At 41.3% G+C, this 18,986-nt stretch overlaps 1 protein-coding gene across 1 annotated transcript; it reads left to right on the plus strand.

Moving 5' to 3' along the window:
- Window positions 1–1,305: 1,305 nt before the first annotated feature.
- IL18RAP (interleukin 18 receptor accessory protein) lies at window positions 1,306–17,639 on the plus strand. The gene is made up of 10 exons (XM_009911446.2): window positions 1,306–1,429; window positions 3,659–3,923; window positions 4,022–4,196; window positions 6,007–6,181; window positions 8,930–8,998; window positions 9,214–9,334; window positions 11,641–11,795; window positions 12,615–12,752; window positions 16,452–16,622; window positions 17,266–17,639. Exons 1-10 carry the CDS (start codon window positions 1,306–1,308, stop codon window positions 17,637–17,639), a joined length of 1,767 nt encoding a protein of 588 aa, XP_009909748.2.
- The last annotated feature ends 1,347 nt before the right edge of the window (window positions 17,640–18,986 follow it).

Below are 18,986 nucleotides of genomic sequence, written 5' to 3' on the forward strand. Positions count from 1 at the left end.
ATGCACTCAATGCTTTGTTGCTGCTTGCCTCTGTGAGTCATGCCTGATTTACATGAAGTGCCAACAGACAAGGGATGAGCTTGACCTTTTCTTTTTACCCCTTCGGCTGACACAGTGCCTCTCTGGCAGCTGTGCAAATGCAGTCACTCTGTGGCCAAATGAGCAAAGAAAAAACGTCCTTGAGATCTCCATTGTACAGTATGAACATCAGCATAGCATGTGGCCTTTACTCTTTGAGGTCCTGAATCAGGCACTCGAGATATGTCAAAAACAGATGTTGGATATATTCTTACTAAAAACCCAAATGCTTGACAGCCTGCCTTTCCTGTTGCCCTGTGGCTGAGAAGGCTGTAGGTTGCAGATCAAGTGTCTTAGCAGAAGAGGAAAAACACTTCATACAAGGGGTTTGGGGTTTCACCCTGGACAGGATTCTGAGTGCTTTGCAGAACTGCTCTCAAATTCCCTGGGTGTTCTTGGTCTCATCTCACAGATATCACACCACAGAGCTGATACCTTGTGATGATGTAGGTGCTACCCTGATCAGTAGGTCTCTGTTAAGGATTGTTGAATCAGAGCAGCACAGTAGTGTGGTGCACAAGCGGGTAAGTTATGGAAAAGAAGGGATTTTTTAGGCTGATCTGCTGATCCTAGTGAACATCTTGGGGTATGTCCATTTTATCTGATAATGACACCAAATAGAAACATGCCTCGAGGGATAAAGAAGCAAAGACCTGATGTCCACACAGTACATGTTTTGAGGATTTCACTTGTGCAGGTTTATACTACAGTCACATGAACTCAATGCCATTTACAGCTGCTGATTTGATTTAATCCCCAAAGAATCCAGTTTGCACACTCTGGGCCTGTTTGCCTTCAAGATACAACAGAGCTCCATGAAGTTTGGGGCCAATTATACCTTCTCAGCCTGTTGCTGATAGTTGCCATCAGCTAAAGGCTGTTATTTGGTATCTTGTCTTTCATCTTAGATGGTAAGTTCCTCTCTGAACAGTAACAACTGCTGAAAGACCTGCATTTCCACTCTGCATCGTAGGTATGACTTGGAAATCCATCTGTAAACAACTCCATACAAGTTACTGTTGCACATTCTTGAATGTCAGCTATCCTGCATTTCTGTGATATAGTATGAGCAGGAACAGCACTGCAAACCTGGTTTTAAAGACAATATCTAGGGAGTAGAGTCTGCTAAGTTTTATAGAGCTACATAATAAAAAAAGTAATTCCTTGTATGTCTTATTGGAGTAATATTTAAAAAGTAATCTGTTTTCCACTTTTACAGAAAACAAGATGATTCTTAAAGAGAATATCTTAGAATATCAGCCAAAATTGATGAAGAAAGCCATGCTCACTTTGTGCTGGATCCTAACATTTTTTGTCAGTGGAGCAGAAGCTAGAGAGACTAACTTGTTAGGTAAGAGTCTGCTTTGGTGAGGTTTGGTATTTGTGTTGCGTTCTGACAGCTGGAAAAAGTGCATTTGCCATGAAATTTTCCTGTGCCTGTTCAGACAAACAGATGTCTCTAGCCTTTCAGCAAGCCTTTTAAGTATTGGTAATACAGTTTATGAGTCAGATTTACTTCCCTAATGATAAGAAAATGGCAAATGTAAAGGAAACTTTCTGGCAAGCAAATGGAGCAAATGAATCACTTCTGTGATTCCTTGAAATCTCCAAGAGGTGGTCCAAGCCTGTTGCAGGGGAGAAAGGCAGAGTGAGACCCATAGATCAACCTTCTGCTCACACAATCTATCTGAAGAAACTTGATTCACTTCAGTTCACAGAGAGAAACTGAAAATGCAAAGAGTGTCCCAGGTGGGCAAAACTGCAGCGAGTATCCTAGGTGGGCAGGTGAGGAATTGAAGATTTCAGCCCCTCCTGTTGCAGTGAAATCCTGCCTTACTTTCAAGGACTACCACGTCCTGACTGGCAGGAGGCCTCTCATAGCAGGATCAGTCAGCCTTTAGAAAATCTGAAGTTAGGATGCATGCCCACAGCTTTCAGAATCCATAAATTTGTTTCATTTTAGTGATAGCAACTGAAACTTAAGAGAAAGATTTCAAAGCAGTGAGACAATTGAAAAGCATTGACAGTGCTTGTCAGACTTAGTCTAAATAGGGAGTTCAGTGAGCAGGTGCTTCTTCAGGTTTATATCAGTCCCTCTTACTTCAAAGTGCAGGGGGTCTGGAGTAGCTAACTTTTAAAGTTCCCTTTCAACCCAAAGCTTCCTATATGGGCCGAGCCCAGAGAGTGGTGGTGAATGGTGCCACATCCAGCTGGCAGCCAGTCACCAGTGGTGTGCCCCAGGGATCAGTGCTGGGCCCCATGCTCTTTAACATCTTTATTGATGATCTGGACGAGGGCATCGAGTCCATCATCAGTAAATTTGCTGACGACACCAAGCTGGGGGCAGGAGTTGATCTGCTGGAGGGTAGAGAGGCTCTGCAGAGGGACCTCGACAGGCTGGACAGATGGGCAGAGTCCAACGGCATGAGATTGAACACATCCAAGTGCCGGGTTCTGCACATTGGCCACAACAACCCCATGCAGAGCTACAGGCTGGGGTCAGAGTGGCTGGAGAGCAGTCAGGCTGAGAGGGACCTGGGGGTGCTGGTCGACGGTAGACTGAACATGAACCTGCAGTGTGCCCAGGCAGCTAAGAGGGCCAATGGCATCCTGGCCTGCATCAGGAACAGTGTGGCCAGCAGGAGCAGGGAGGTCATTCTGCCCCTGTACACTGCACTGGTTAGGCCGCACCTCGAGTCCTGTGTCCAGTTCTGGGCCCCTCAGTTTAGGAAGGGTGTTGACTTGCTGGAACGAGTCCAGAGAAGGGCAACAAAGTTGGTGAGGGGTTTGGAACATAAGCCCTACGAGGAGAGGCTGAGGGAGCTGGGGTTGCTTAGCCTGGAGAAGAGGAGACTCAGGGGTGACCTTATTACTCTCTACAACTACCTGAAGGGAGGTTGTAGACAGACGGATGTTGGTCTCTTCTCCCAGGCAAGCAGTACCAGAACAAGAGGACACAGTCTCAGGCTGCGCCAGGGGAGATTCAGGCTGGATGTTAGAAAAAAGTTCTATACAGAAAGAGTGATTGCCCATTGGAATGGGCTGCCTGGGGAGGTGGTGGAGTCGCCATCACTGGAGGTTTTTAGGAGAAGACTTGACAGGGTGCTTGGTGCCGTGGGTTAGTTGCTTGGGCGGTGTTGGATTGGTTGATGGGTTGGACGCGATGATCTTGAAGGTCTCTTCCAACCTGGTTTATTCTATGTATTCTATGTATGTATTCTATGATTTCTCATTAACTTGAGGAGAGTAGAACAGCTGTGTCTGCTCTTCTACAGAGTTGAGGTTAACACCCATGGGAAAACCTTCAGTCACTAAAAATCTTGGGAAGCCTTTGAATAAACTTTTGATAACATAGGCAGATGTTGAGTTTAAAGAACACAATTCTCTATTAGCCCAGCATGTGGTCACATAAAAAAATCCTTTAGCACAAAGAAAGGCAAAGTTGTATTTTTGTAGTATTCCTAACTCTTTGTTGTTGTTGTTGTTGTTGTTGTTGTGTTGTTTTGTTTTGTTTTGTTTTGAAGTATGGTGAGCATGTGTTTTTCATGTGGTGCTGATACATTATTGTCCTTCTTTTCAGGATGTTCCCGTGTTGAACCTCTGTGGTATCGTGCAATTAGTGATGAAGAGTTTGTTTTACAGTGTGCTTTACCAGATGGATATGCTTCACACAGTTACAACAGCTCACTTCCAAAACAGCACAAGGTGAAATGGTTCTGGAGTCAAAAAGATAAAGAACCACTGAAAGCTATCATGGAAAGCTCTAACCCTGTTCTCCAAGCGGATGCACTTTTGTTTAAACCAATAAAAGACAGGGCTTCTGGAGTGTATGTCTGCATGATATGGTATGTAGCAGAGCAAAAGGCTTATATTTCTATACAGGAATTGTTTTAGTTCAGTTCATGTATTACATGTTTAACTTTTTTCCCCCTACATCATTCAGGGAACAAATCCCCTGTCTCAAAATTGTTTTGGAGGTTCAAACAAAGGAGGTGGCAAAATGTTCAGGTTATGACACAAATATACTATATCTTCTTGCTGGCAATGGAAATTCAATAACTTGCCCTGGGACAAAATGCTACAACCATATAAAAAAGTCAGATGTAAAATGGTACAAGGTAAGAATCACTTTCTTGAGCATTCAAAAGAGTGGAGGTAATGCTTTAGGTCTAGTTAACGCTTGTGTACCATAAGTTCTTGAATTCTTCTTTGGCAGATGATGCAGTCTGAGAAACTCAGCCCAAAAGCAGAAGATGAAATTGCTATGTACGAAGCCCTTAAATAAGAGTTTTGAATAAATTCACCACACCCAAAATATTATTCCATGAAACAGAATCCTAGAAGTACTTTCTCTTTAGCAAAGAATTTGAAGTAGTTAAAAATCAAAACAGGTTCTTTACAAAACTGGTATATTATTGAAATGTAAGTTTAGAAGTTTTATTAGAACATCTTAAGTTCTGAAAACATCAAATATACCAATGAAAATGTGGCTTTGTTAGAAAAAACAGTCTTTTAATTTTTGAATTGCTCTTTCCAAGGCTCCTGTTTTGAATGAAACACTATTTCACTGAAACATTACTGACTTCTTTCAAATGGCCATTAAAATAGTTTCAAGCTAAAATTCATTCCTACTCTGTTTGCAAGGATTGTAACATACCATCTAAACCCTTTATAAGCAAGCAAAATAGAAATAACTGATATATCAATTGCTCTTTTTGCTACTCTTGAAGGTCTCTTCCAACCTGGTCTATTCTATTCTATTCTATTCTATTCTATTCTATTCTATTCTGGTAGTATTTACATTTTTATTTGGCCAAAGCTATTCTTCTTTTACATTCAAACTTTAAATGAGTTCCACTTTTGTCTACATCTAGATCTTAAACCCACTGCATTTAAGGAGCTTTTTTTCAGTTTTGCATTAAAGATCATCAAGTTTCATCCCCCCCACACCATGGGCAGGAAGACCTTCCACTAAACCAGATTACTCAAGGGCACATCCAATCTGGCCCTGAACACCTCCAGGGAGGAGCATCCATGACCTCCCTGGACAACCTGTTCCAGTGTCTCACCACCATTACCATAAAGGATTTCTTTCTAATATCCAGTCTAAATCTACCCTCCTCAGTGTTCAATCCATTCTCTCTCATCCTACCACCACAAGCCTTTGTAAAAAGTTCCTTCCCAGCTTTCTTAGGGATGAACTTTGTAGAGTAGGGTTATTGGCTGGACGTGGTGATTCTGAGGGTCTTTTCCAACCTGAACATTTCTGTGATTCTTGTAAGCCCCCTTCAGGTACTGAAAGGCTGCTATAAGGTCTCCCCAGAGCCACCTTTTCTCCAGGGTGAACAGCCCCAACTCTTGCAGCCTGTCCCCATAAGTGAGATGTTCCAGTCCTCTAATCATCTTCATGGCCTTCCTCTGGAACCACTCCAGCAGTTCATTGTGCCTCTTATACTAGGGGCACCTGAACTGGATGCAGGACTCCAGGTGGGGTCTCATGAGAGCAGCATAGAGACAGAGAATTTCTGATGAATGAATTTTTTTTTTAAAGTAATTTATTTACAAAATAAAAATACCCAGTCCATCAAAAGAAGTGATCCTTTTTATTGCTCTTTAGTAGTAGGAGGTTAATTTAGATTATGTTCATGATTTCCTAATTTTCTCATCAACCACAAAATTTAAATGATTTTAAAAAGCCACAGACATTCACATACTACAACCCAACATTTTTAAAATAAGACTGACAAATGTCCTCACACTCCTAAGATTTTTATTTGATTTGATTTTTTTGCTTCAGTGGAAAGTGGCTGGTTTAGCCTTGCTGCCATGGGATCCTATCCACATATCTTAAAATAATAGCAGCAATGGCCAATAAATAAATAAATAAATAGGACTTCTAATTCCTTGACATTCTTTTCTTTTCATTAGGATGGTTATCAGATAAAACAGATGAAAAGAAGACAAAGCCTAAAGCTTAGGCATAATGAAATCTACTTGAATCCAACATATGACAAAGATGCTGGAATGTATGCGTGTGATTACATTCTATATGACAACGCTACCAAGTGGACAATGAGAACAATGGTCAAAGTGGAAGTCATTGGTCAGTACTATAATAACTAATTTACCTAAAGTAAATTATGTTTTCTTTATTCTTTCCCACCCTATTTATGTCTCATGTTCAGACTCTCTTTCCAAAGAATACATAAACTGAATTAGCTATGTGATCATTAAAATCCTCTTACGAGTTTTCTTTGGACATCTTGGGACACCTATTTGAATGTTCAATAATAACATATAGCATACAATGCCATAATTTTCAAGATCTAATTCTGCCTTGGATGTATCACAGTATTATAGTATCAGTCAGGGTTGGAAGGCACCACAAGGATCATCTAGTTCCAACACCCCTGCCATGGGCACAGACACCCCACACTAGATCAGGCTGGCCAGAGCCTTGTCCAGCCTGGTCTTAAACACCTCTAGGGACGGCACCCCAACTACCTCCCTGGACAACCCATTCCAGGGCTTCATCACTCTCATGGTGAAGAACTTCCTTCTCACATCCAGCCTGAATCTCCCCACCTCCAGCTTCATTCCATTACCCCTAGTCCTATCACTACCTGAGATCCTGAGAAGTCCCTCCCCAGCCCCCTTCAGATACTGGAAAGCCACAATTAGGTCACCTCTGAGCCTTCTCTTCTCCAGACTGAACAGCCCCAACTCCTTCAGTCTGTCCTCACAGGAGAGGTGCTCCAGCCTTCTGCTCATCCTCGTGGCCCTTCTTTGGACACCTTCCAGCAGGTCCATATCCCTCTTGTAAAAGGAGCTCCAGAACTGGACGCAGTACTCCAGGTGGGGTCTCACCAGAGCTGAGTAAAGGGGGAGAATCACCTCCCTTGACCTGCTGGCCACAGGTTCTAACAGTGGGGATCCTATCTACAAAAGGATATGATCTGGGGGTAGAATTAATAAAATTCCAACTGGTGGCTATGTTCCCTGTGTACCATATGGGGAGTTTTTGGAAGATATTTGTCTACTAGGTGGAAGAAGTCCTAATCCTGCATGGAAAACGTGGTCAAAAGCAGTGTATTTCAACTCTACATCTGTCCCTGAATTAAACACTTTTGATAGTTTGATAAAAAAATGTTCCTTGTGACGTGGATGAAAACTTCATTTTTTCACTTGACAGGGATAAGGAAGATGAAGTTGATGGGATCATCCATATAGCTTTTTGACAGCAGAGGAAACAGTAGATCCATGAGCAATGTAATTAACAAACAAGCTATTTGTTGTATGTGGTATTTGGAGGAAAGCATTATTGCCTCCATAACCTGTTCTTTCAGGCTTCATATGGATTACTAAATGAAACTGGCCATGACTCTATGGCACAGTGATATGGCATGGCCTTATATTCTCTTTCTATTCACAATGACTTTCTCTGTTATATTTAATGTCCTCTGCCACTCTTCAGGTGAAGGCCAGATACTTCCTGGCAGAGCGCTGTTGGATGACAGCCACACTGTGCAAGTGATTATGCTAGCAACTCAGGATCAGGAATGAGGGATACTGTTTAGTTTGATAAAAGAGAGATGTGAATATTTTTTCTCCAGATACCTGTATCTGAGTGCTGTAAGACACACTAATTCAAAGCTCCAGTCACTCACAGGTCCCACATGAAGGCATAGCTACGTCTGTTCTATGCCCTGACCTGGTTGGACACAGTACAGGTGTTTCTATATGACAACAGCACAGGACCTATTTTCAGCATTTTGGTAGAAAGAGGCACTCTGTAGAAGGGACAAGAAGTTTTAGGGAGTGAAAGGAAGGTGTTAAGAAAGGCAACTGAGTTCTATGGTCTATTTAGGACAGCACTCTGAAATAGCTGGGCACTTTGGCGGATGTTTGCTCCATCTGGTGCTAAGTAGTCATGGGAAAAACACATACTGGATCAGGATAGGGCCTAGAAGCCACACCTTATCAACTTTTGACACCTCTATGTACTGGGTTACAGTATCTCAAGTCTTTCACTCTTCTCTATGGCTATATTCCCACAACTGGCATGGACTAGCTGTGCTTTTATTCTCATCTGGCTGACCTTGAGCTAACACACTGTGCTTCTCAGTTCTTTTCTTTCACTTCATATCACAGTCAGAAAAACTTGAAAGGAGCCATATGCATATATATTCCCCCTGAATCTTGCACACATTTCTCTGCTGTGGTTTGGTTTTGAAAAAACTAAGTGTCACATGGCATCATTTCCTGCAGTATGGGGCTTTCCTAGAGCATCAGAGTTGTGGGGTTTAGTTACTTCAGGCTGTTTTACTGGAGCCTGGGTAATTGCTTAGTAGATGTGCAAGCCGTGGGTGTCATTACCTGTGCCCTCCAGCAGCCACTGTTTTGAAAAGAACATGGTTGTTTTAAATACAAGTACTTGTGCTTCTGAATGAGGTGTGTGTACTTACTGGGCATGGAATGGGACTTGACAGGGAATGGATATGAGGATTGCACCCTTTAGGGGGGTTTGGAAGGGAGATCCCTAATGTCTGAATCCTAACCTACCTAAAGTGTAGGTTAAATGCTGAGCTCCTCAGATCATATAATATGGTAGTGCCTCAGAGTAACTGAGATAGCAGGTCTTTAAGTAATTAGATAAGTTTTGTGGACAAAACTTCCTTCTCATCCTTATCTGTGCTCTCTCATACACCTCAGCAACTCGAAATTATCTTCTTGAACTTAGGTGACTAGATTCCATCTAACATTTGGAAAAGAAAAATGTGAAGATATTTTTTCTGTTCTTCTGCACTAATGAGAGTATTTTATTTAGTAATATTATTCCTGTTGATTGCAGCAAAAAACACAATCCATCCACCAAACTTCTTGTATCCCAATGGTATGGTGATCCTCGAAGCAGAGCTTGGTAAGTTTTGATTTCTTATCTAAAAGTTAAAGAAAATGTTTAAATGAGATATTGATAGATGGCAATAGAGCTCAATAAAGCAATTTTATATAGAATGTACATTTTTCTTGATATATATAACTTTTTGGCTATTAAAGGAAGCATCATGTGTTAAACAGAACCCAGGCTATTTAAGAGAAAACCACACATGGTTTTCCTGTTCTTATTTGTTCTAGGAAAGCCACTTGAATTGGAATGTCGTGTACAGTTTGGGTTTGAAAGAGTTTCTCCAATGAGGGTAACATGGAAGAGAAACAACAAAGAGAATATAAATGAAAATTTGAATCAGGAAACAAGGTAAGGAAAAAACCCAACCCTGTTCTTTGATTACTACTACAGTCACCAAGTGTAAAAACACTTCTACAACACCACGAGTACATCTTCCTGGAAGAAACTCAGAAGGCTGTTCTTGAACATATCGATGTGTATGTCCATAAGCATGTGACAGGCACATGCATTTCACATACAGAAGCACATATTGATGGCCATAAAAATTAAGAAGTCACACAATCTATCATTGGAACTGTCAGAGTGGAAAATAAATGACATCAGTAAAAAAAATTGTGTGGACATGGAAAGGAGTTTGGGTGCCTAGATGTTGGGGGGTATTTATGGAGTCAGTCTGAGGAACTGAAGCAATGAATTTCAGGAATCTCCCCAGCTGTGAATTAACCAGACCCTGCAGAGAAGCAACATGCAGAGGAAAACTTCCTGTCAGTTGAGGATAATCCAAATATTCACCATGCTTCCCTGTCCTTCCTTTATTTCCTTATCTCATTCACTTATGCCAAGCCTAACTTCAGGAAGAAACACAGTGGAGGTGACAGTGGCTAGCACCCTGAATCATTCTTACGGGAAAACTTCTCTGTGCACACGAGGAAGCAAAACCCCTACTATCAAATTCTTAATAGGAGTCATACAGGAAAAATTATCAGTTGATGATATCACACATATACACCACTCATGACATAGATTGGAAAATGGATTTTCCTAACTTTTTAATGTTTAGCTTTGAAAAATCTTCAGTATGTTCCACTTTCATCCATCTTTTAGAAACTAATAGAAAGTTTCCACAGTAATGAGTAGCATAGTAATAACCCCATGCTGGGGTCAGAGTAGCTGGAGAGCAGCCAGGAAGAGAGGGACCTGGGGGTGCTGGTTGATGGTAGGCTGAACATGAGCCTGCAGTGTGCCCAGGCAGCCAGGAGGGCCAATGGCATCCTGGCCTGCATCAGGAACAGTGTGGCCAGCAGGAGCAGGGAGGTCATTCTGCCCCTGTACACTGCACTGGTTAGGCTGCACCTCGAGTCCTGTGTCCAGTTCTGGGCCCCTCAGTTTAGGAAGGAGGTTGACTTGCTGGAGCGTGTCCAGAAAAGGGCAACAAGGTTGGTGAGGGGCTTGGAGCACAAGCCCTATGAGGAGAGATTGAGGGAGCTGGGGTTGCTTAGCCTGGAGAGAAGGAGACTCAGGGGTGACCTTATTGCTCTCTACAACTACCTGAAGGGGGGTTGTAGTGAGGCAGAGGTTGGTCTCTTCTCCCAGGCAACCAGTACCAGAACAAGAGGGCACAGTCTCAAGCTGCATCAGGGGAGGTTTAGGCTGGAGGTTAGGAGGAAGTTTTACACAGAGAGAGTGATTGCCCACTGGAAAGGGCTGCCTGAGGAGGTGGTGGGGTCGCCGTCGCTGGGGGTGTTCAGGGCGAGGCTTGACAGGATGCTTGGTTCCATGGTTTAGTTGATTAGGTGGTGTTGGATGATAGGTTGGACACGATGATCTTGAAGGTCTCTTCCAACCTGGTTTATTCTATTCTATTCTAATCAAGTTTTTAGCTTTTTGCTTGTGTGCAATTTATTTATTTTTAATACCCAAATAAATAAAACATTCCCAAAAGATTTTCCCTAAAAGTTGAATCCTTGCCCATACACTTGCCTGTGTATCTTGATCTAGCACAGGTAAAGTCATGGTAGACTGTGATTTTACAGTGGCATGATGTGAGATGCCTTCAGGGCCACCCAGGGATGCCTGTACTTATGGCTTTCAAAGAGAAATACTGAGCTTCAGAAACCCTGGGTATTTTCAAGTGATTGCAGACACAGATCTGTTCAACATAACTCTCACCCAAGCCCAAAGGGAGTTCTCTGTCACCTCTTCATTTTCTGTACTTCTGTCCTTTATTTCCATCTTCCTCTGTTTGCTTTTCACCCCTCTGCAAGAATCTGTGCTTCTCAGTCTTTTTGCCCAACTAGTCCACTCCTAGGGCTCCTTTTTGATGTTTTATTTCCCTGCATTTCCCCCAGGGAAATTTTTTACATCCTCGAAAAGCACAAAAGGGGCTACACATTTAAAATAGACAAGTGCATGAGTGTTTTGCTGAACTGATGAATTAAGAATAAACCTTTCAATCTGCAGACTGTTGATGTTAGTATTGTCTCAGAATATTAAAAACCAAACAAAAGTTCCAAACCAGAATATTGCATCACTCTTAAAAGTTCAAGCTGAATGTTAAGAAGTGACAAGCTCCTCTTTCCTTGCGTTTAAGACAGTTGGGGCTTGTATGAATGAACAGCAAAGTTATCATGCAAATATATCTTTTGTCTCTTTAGCATTTATCGAAAAGGTTTACAGGGACTCACACTTCTTCATGTTGCAAAACTGAAAGCAGTTACTGAAAGGGATCTCAGAAGCAACTTCACATGTTTTGCTGAAAATTTGGTGGGGAATGCCACGGCTGTGATCCAGCTGAAGAGAAAGCAGAGAGGTACAACTATGAATGGATGACTATCTATCCTTGTCCAGGTTTTGATTTACTCACTGCTACAAATTCATTCTCCATTGGCACTGTCTTTTTAGCCAGTTGCAAAAGTTTCTTGAAGCTGGGCAGAAAAAGTCTAATTTGGCAACTATGTAGAATGAAACATTATTCTGAGGATAACTAGAAGGGTAGAGGTATCTGGGGACTGAGTGCAGGCAGATGGGCCAAGTAGAAGTTGGAGAGTAACCGGGAAGACAAGAATTAGCATCTCTGAACATTAATAGGCAATCTAATAAAGTAAAGCAGAGGAGCTGCTGAAAGCAATAGTATTCCTCAACTTTCATAGGACATTTATGTTTGTTTCTCCACTCCTTAGCATGTGTGCTTTAGAGAATTTATCATAACAGATATGAGTGTGGCAGCCTTTCAAGCAAAGGTCAAAACCAGAATACATGTAGGTATTAAACTGCAGTGTGTGCAACTATTTGTGTTCTGATGAGAGCTTTCCATTTCAAACAATGATTACCTTCAGCTTTGCTGGGTGTAACACAGAACATTTTCTCTATGCTTTCCATCAATGCTTTCCATCACAGATTGCCTTTTCATACTGTCGAGGAGCTATCATTCAAAGGTCCATGATAGTAGATTGAAACTGTATGTTAAGTTTTTCAGCTAAATGAATTCCTGACTTCCCTAAAGTTTCTTAGTGGGGCAAGAACAAACACCATGAGATGGTTTGCCCCCATTTCTGGACTGACTTCTTCATCTGAGTGTCAACATTAATTTGGAAAGCCTGAGTGATGAAAGCCTCTTTTCTTTCTACAGTGTTTCTTTTACACATCCTATGCAGTGTCATTTCTACTCTATTTGCACTCCTTTTGTGCACTGCCTTTATTTACCAGTACTGGATTGAAATAGTGCTGGCATACCGAAGTTATCTGGTCCACAATGAAACTATAGGAGGTAAGAAACATTGTATACTAGCTAATTTTCTCCATGGTTTTTGACTGCCTTTTGCCATGTGAGTTAATCTTGTGTGAATTAAGCATGTAGTTAAATTATCTTAATGACCCTGTTCTCTTTGAGCTGATACAATGGCTGTTAAAGCTAGCAAGATGCTCATTGGATTCAGATGGAAACAAAATCCCAGGCAACGTGGAGGAAGTATCACCAACTGAAATGCTGCAGTTAGCCTTTGACAAGATTCTTAATTTACCCATGGAGAATAAGAATAGGAAGCTGAATTTTGGCAGTCCCTTTGGAAGGAATAATAAAGCATTTGTCATGCCCCCAAAATGTTCAACAGAACCTGTGGAGAAGAATCAGATGTTCTTGCAGAACTGTGTGAAGGACTCTAGACATTATTGTATTTTTTTTCCCCAGAAGCCAAATCATTTATCAGAAGAATAAAGAAAAGAGAGAAATAAGAGGATATAGGACACCAACTGACAAGTGCACATTTGGGAAGTATTAGTATTTCCTTTCTAAAAATTGCATTGACCATCTTGACTTTTATACCAGAGTGATCAGTTTCCAAGATTTCAAATCTCCATAGTAGGATTATCCCATCCTCCCAGCTAAAATGGGCCTTCAGCATGGCAGGCAGTTTAAAAATATATCAGAAATTATAATGCCTATTTCAAAGAATTTAACATTTAATTTTCATACACGGGTTGAAAGAAATCTGATAATACATGCCCAGGAAATTTTTCTACAAATTCTTGAACCTTGATGCAACTCAGGGGTCTGAATCTACTTTTGTGCTTGTACATGTGTATATAATTACACTTGAGTGTGAAATAACTGTGTCTAGATATCTATAAATACAGACACAATGAGACAATTAGCTACCCTTTGGAAAGTATTTTTGTGAGCCCTAAGGCATCCGGCAGAAGTAATTTGGGAAATTACTCAAAATTTCCCCTCTATTTGGTAACCAATTGATTTAAGAACCTCTGGAAAGTCCCCTTAGAGCTCACCTCATGTTAGTAGGACAGAGACAAACCTGCCAAAATTTGTGCATTGAGGACACTGTTAGACTCCACTGTGTCAGCCTCTGCCTTGCTCTCTGACTCTTGCGTACCACATGCACACAGCACTATTTAAAGCATGCAGGTACGTAGTGCTCAGACCAACTGTGCCTACCCAGATGGTTTTCTGCCGGCAATGACTGTCCAGAAAATGTGCTCTCACCTGCAGGATTATGTCTTTCTTACTTCCTGTGGATGTATATCAAGGAGCCTGAGGTCTGAGTGAGTTTGATTATAGAGCAGCAAAGCAGTAATAATGGCTTAATTTTGCTGTTTCTTCCTTTGCATCACTTTTTCTCTTCCATCCCCCTTAGTGCAAATCATAGAGTGCAGTACAGATCATAGAATGAAGCATCATAGAATCATATATGCAGCCACTTTGCCTAACTTGGGTATTCTTCATTTCCCACCATTTGAGCATCTTAAATGTGCCAAAAGTCCCTTGGGTTGTAACAGGCCTGTACAACGCTAGGGAAAACAGAAAAATCCTAGTGGTGCTTATTGTGTACGTGTTTTTAAGTTGCTTTAGTGATAGTAATATTATAAAGAAAAATGGTGTGTCTATAATTGGTTGTCATCTAATAAGACTTCAGTGACCTCTGTGGGTGAAATGAGGAATGTCTAGCTTGTAGTAAAATTTATTGCAATTTAAAAACTTTTCAAAGATACAGTTGAAACAAAGTTCAGCTAAATCAATCTAGTGACCTACTGTCCTACTTTCAAGTACCACACTAGGACTGCGTGCCACTAACTGGTGGCATAAATTATCTCAACTTGGCAGCAAATTAATTCAGTAAATGACAGTGAGTAGCTAGCAAAGTGAATTGGCTTCCTGTGTTACCACAGGAGCTTCAGCACCAGTAGAAGGAAGTGGTGGAGGTTTGTAGCCAGGAGGAGAGACGATGAGCAGAGAGATAGTATGTGTTGTGTAATCCTTGGTCTCTAAACCTAATCTGCACACCTATGTTTTGATTACATACTTTCTGCAACATGATGGTTCTGAATGTAGCAGTTCAACCCCAGCTCCCCCTGCAGTGAGCAGGGACATCCTCCATTAGAGGTTGCCCAGACACTCATCAAGCCAGACCTTGAATGGCCCCAAGGATGGGGCCTCAACTACCTTGCAACCTGTTCCAGTGTTCCACTGCCCTCATGGTAAAGCACTTCCCACTAACATCCATCCTAAATCTACCCTTCTATAATGTAAAACTATTCTCCCTTGTCCTGTCACTACAGGCCTTTGTAAATAATCCTTTTCCAGCCTTCTTATAGGTGTTTTTCAGGTACTGGAAGGCCACCATTAGGTCTCTCTGAAGTCTTCTCTTCTCCAGGCTGAATAACCTCAGCTCTCTCAGCCAGTCATATGTATTTCTTTTGCTCCGTGGAATCCATATAGACTCTTCTTGATCCTTTGGAACCCTGATAGATCTGGCTCAGGTTTCTGAGCTTAAATCTAGGAATAGAAATCAAGAAGTTAACACTCAGGCACAGGGTGATATTCAGAACCATCATTTAAGTCCATACTGGAAGTAGGTGCCTCACTGCACAATGAGTATATAGTCAATACAGTAAAATCTAGAGAGCTTGTCAGCTCACTTTGCAACTGCACTCACAGAGTCTGCACTAGGCTGAATTTCTTCCTGGTTTCTATTATCTGTAGCAACATATTATACAACTCAATTGATGGAGCATAGGCATCTGATGTAATTTTTACTGTTCAATGATGTCCTGCCACTCCAAATTATTTGAGTCTTCAATAGTTTCCCTGTCAGATGTGGCCATCTTATCAACCTCAGGATTCCTTAAATGACAGTAAGCAACTACATATAGGGAGCTGGACTGAGTCCACTGTCTTTCGATATCACCAACAGCTCATTTTGTTTTCCCTCTTCCTCTCTCAAGTGCACTTCATATTTTATTTTGCAAACAGGTAAGATTTCCTTGTAGTTAAGGACGGGCCTAACTGACATCGTTTGTAACAGGGTGTTCCAAAGCTGAGAAGAGTTTTATGTATTTTTTCATCTGCACCTCACAAACATATTATTTTAAGATATTGAAGAAAAAATTCAGTAACTGGACAGTACTCAGCATCTGAGAGGATATTTGGATGAGATTTGGGCTTTGCTACTTGCACCAGTCTCTCTGAATGCAAGCATAACAGTGTATGAAAACAACAACTTTTGCAAGCCACTGGTATCTAAGAACATTGTTCCTTTAAAATTCACTATGTTTTCAAAATATGTTATGTGTTGATGAGTACTTTTTGAATCAGCATTGGGGCAGATGAGAGAAAAGACTGGAAATTATTCCCTCCCCACAATACAGAATTTGCCTGGGAAGGGCCAGGCCTTCCACTGATGAAAACGGGACCACACTTTTGAAAGTGCAGGAAAATGTCTGATTTTAAAGTCCTTGTGCTATTCATCTGTAGCTTCCTTTGTCTATATCTACAAAATCTGCAAGCCAACGAGGAGAAAGGATTGTCATTGGGTCACTGGATATACTTCATGGAGAGGAGATAATTTTAGGTTTGTGTTACACCTATTTAAATATACATAGAAACTGAGCATTAGGTAAGAAGCTTCAGACAGACTTGTTAATGTATACCTTGCTGCTTATTTATTTATTTTAGATGGCAAAGAATTTGATGCATTTGTGTCCTATGCAAAACTAGGCTGTTCTGAAAATGACTCTGCTCTAAGTAGTGAGGAAAAATTTGCCCTGGAGGTTCTTCCAGACATGCTGGAAAATAAGTATGGATACAAGTTATGCATTCTTGAAAGAGATGTTCTGCCAGGAGGAGGTAAGGTCCCTATGGATGGTAGAAAATATTCAGTTCTTTATAAAATTGTTTTTTTGCTTTCCAAAAAGCCTTCTGCGCCAGATCAGTAAATGGTTTTATTTTTGTACTGGAGTTTCTGCTCAAATCTTGTTGTATTTTGGTATTTATATCTGGCCCCTGCACTTGAGGCACACACACATCTGAATGTGTGGTCACTGGGGAGCAACAAGGATGAAACAAAGCTTCTTATCCAAGAATTTAATTGCAAGCAGACTCCAGTCCTTGAAAAAATAGACCTCAAATATTTCAGTAGTTACTTTCTGAGCAACTTTAGTCAGTGATGCCTAGAGTAATTATAAAGCCCTCAGTACCTGTCTCTGGAAGAGACAAACAAAAGTCAAATTGTCCCTTGAGACCCTGTTTGAGTAGCAGCAAAGTTTCAGCTGTGTTCTCCAGCTCCTGAGCAGCAAGTTCTATTCTCCAGGCCGCCCAAGAATGGCTGCAGTACTCTCTGATAGCAAACACTTTTCTAGGGGCTACGTGATTGCTTAGCATCCATACATCTGGATTTTATTACTTTTGGGTTTAAGCTGTTGATAAAGGAACTGTTAAGATAAATACCACATTATAGAAAGCAGTAATGATTGCCATTTTTTTTCTCCAGTGTATACAGATGAAGTTGTTACAGCTATTAAACAAAGCAGACGAGTAATAATTATTTTGAGCCCAGCCTATGTCAATGGATCAGGTATCTTTGAACTGCAGGCAGCGGTGAACTGTGCATTGGAAGACAAAAAGATCAAACTGATCTTAATAAAGTTCCAGCCTTTCCAAGAGCCAGAGACTTTGCCTACAGAAGTGAAGAAAGCTCTTCGAATTTTACCAGCAGTTACCTGGAAGTCTTCTATTTCTGCTGCTCCAGAAAAGAAATTCTGGAAACATATGCATTACCATATGCCAGTGAAAATGAGGAAGGTGACAGGAAACTGCAGCCTGAAGGGCTTCTGTCAAAGATTATTCAGCTTAGTGTATCGATAGCAGAAATTTCACGGAGGGATCACAGCAGCCTGAGGAATGGTGATGTGATGGTGAAAGATCTTCCACATCATCTGACCACTGTGGACTGGCACTACAGTGACACACAGTGAGCAAGAGCTCACTCCAAAACATTGAGACGGGCTGCAGCATGAGAATGCTGAAGCCCCACAGTAAAACTGAGTGGCACTGCACACAACTGTAGATGTGAGCTATCCTTCATTAAATGTTTCTTTTATTATTTTTAAAATTACTATATACTTTTGCAGTGGTGGTGAAACATACACATGAAGGTTTTGTTCTGTGCATTGTATTTCTTTCAGAATATTTTTATACTTGTTTTCTAGAAAAATATTAAAAAGGGGAACTCTGAGGAATCTTGGAGTTTAATATTCCTGTGTGGTCCAGTGGGACAAATCTACACTCTTTAAATGAGGTAGCTTGTCTTGTGAAGGCCCCAAGGAAGTACCACGGGAGACTGCTATAACTGGTTATACTGATGAGGTTGAGAAAAGAAGGAACACTGGGTCAGGGCTGATCCCATCCTTCCTCCAATGGGAGAAAGCATAAACTACCAGTTGAGAAACACTTCACACTCAGAGATGTCTGTACGTTGCTGATCCTGTCTGTTGCTGGTCACTTATGGGTCCCACCGTACCTGTTAGTATTAAGGGTGTGTTGTAGTTGTAAATCTAAGTCCTGGTTGTCACAGCTAGTAGACTTCCAGGGACTCTCAAGTCTTTCCTTTCCAGTCCTCTGGCTGTTCATAGCACTTACACTCAAGAAATCTTGCAGTTTGTGTGTGCATTGCTGTAGCTAAGTGAAACGCAATGGTTAGTGTGAAGAAAATCTGAGTAGGAAAGCCACTGATCTGGTGTTATGCTGACTTAGCTTGGCCTTTAAGTTAAGAAATGGTAGCTTTTGTGGGGAAGAGGCTGAACTTTTAAAAACGTGCTCCATAACAGTGAATGTCATGTTGAAGAAGGATAATCTGGTTGTCCAGTTAATGCCTTGCAGGCAGGAGTAAAACAAATATCGAATACAAGAGAACTAAAGATCCAGTTCTAGACACATGATGTGAGTCAGGCCTTCCTCTTTCTACTGGTGTTGAGGAAGTTGTTAGATTATGTAGGAAAAAAATTAGAGAGGCAAAGGCCCAGCTGGAACTGAAGCTGAACACCTCTGTGAAAGACGATAAAAAGCATTTTTACAAATATATTAACACTGAAAAGTAGGGCAAGAGGAACCTGCACTTCTTATTGGACCTGAAGGGGAACACTGTGACTGAGGATGAAGAAAAGGCTGAGGTCCTGAACACCTTCTTTGCCTCAATTTTTAACAGCAAGGCAG

The sequence above is a fragment of the Dryobates pubescens genome, chromosome 7, assembly GCF_014839835.1.
Source record: "Dryobates pubescens isolate bDryPub1 chromosome 7, bDryPub1.pri, whole genome shotgun sequence".
Lineage (NCBI taxonomy): Eukaryota > Metazoa > Chordata > Aves > Piciformes > Picidae > Dryobates > Dryobates pubescens.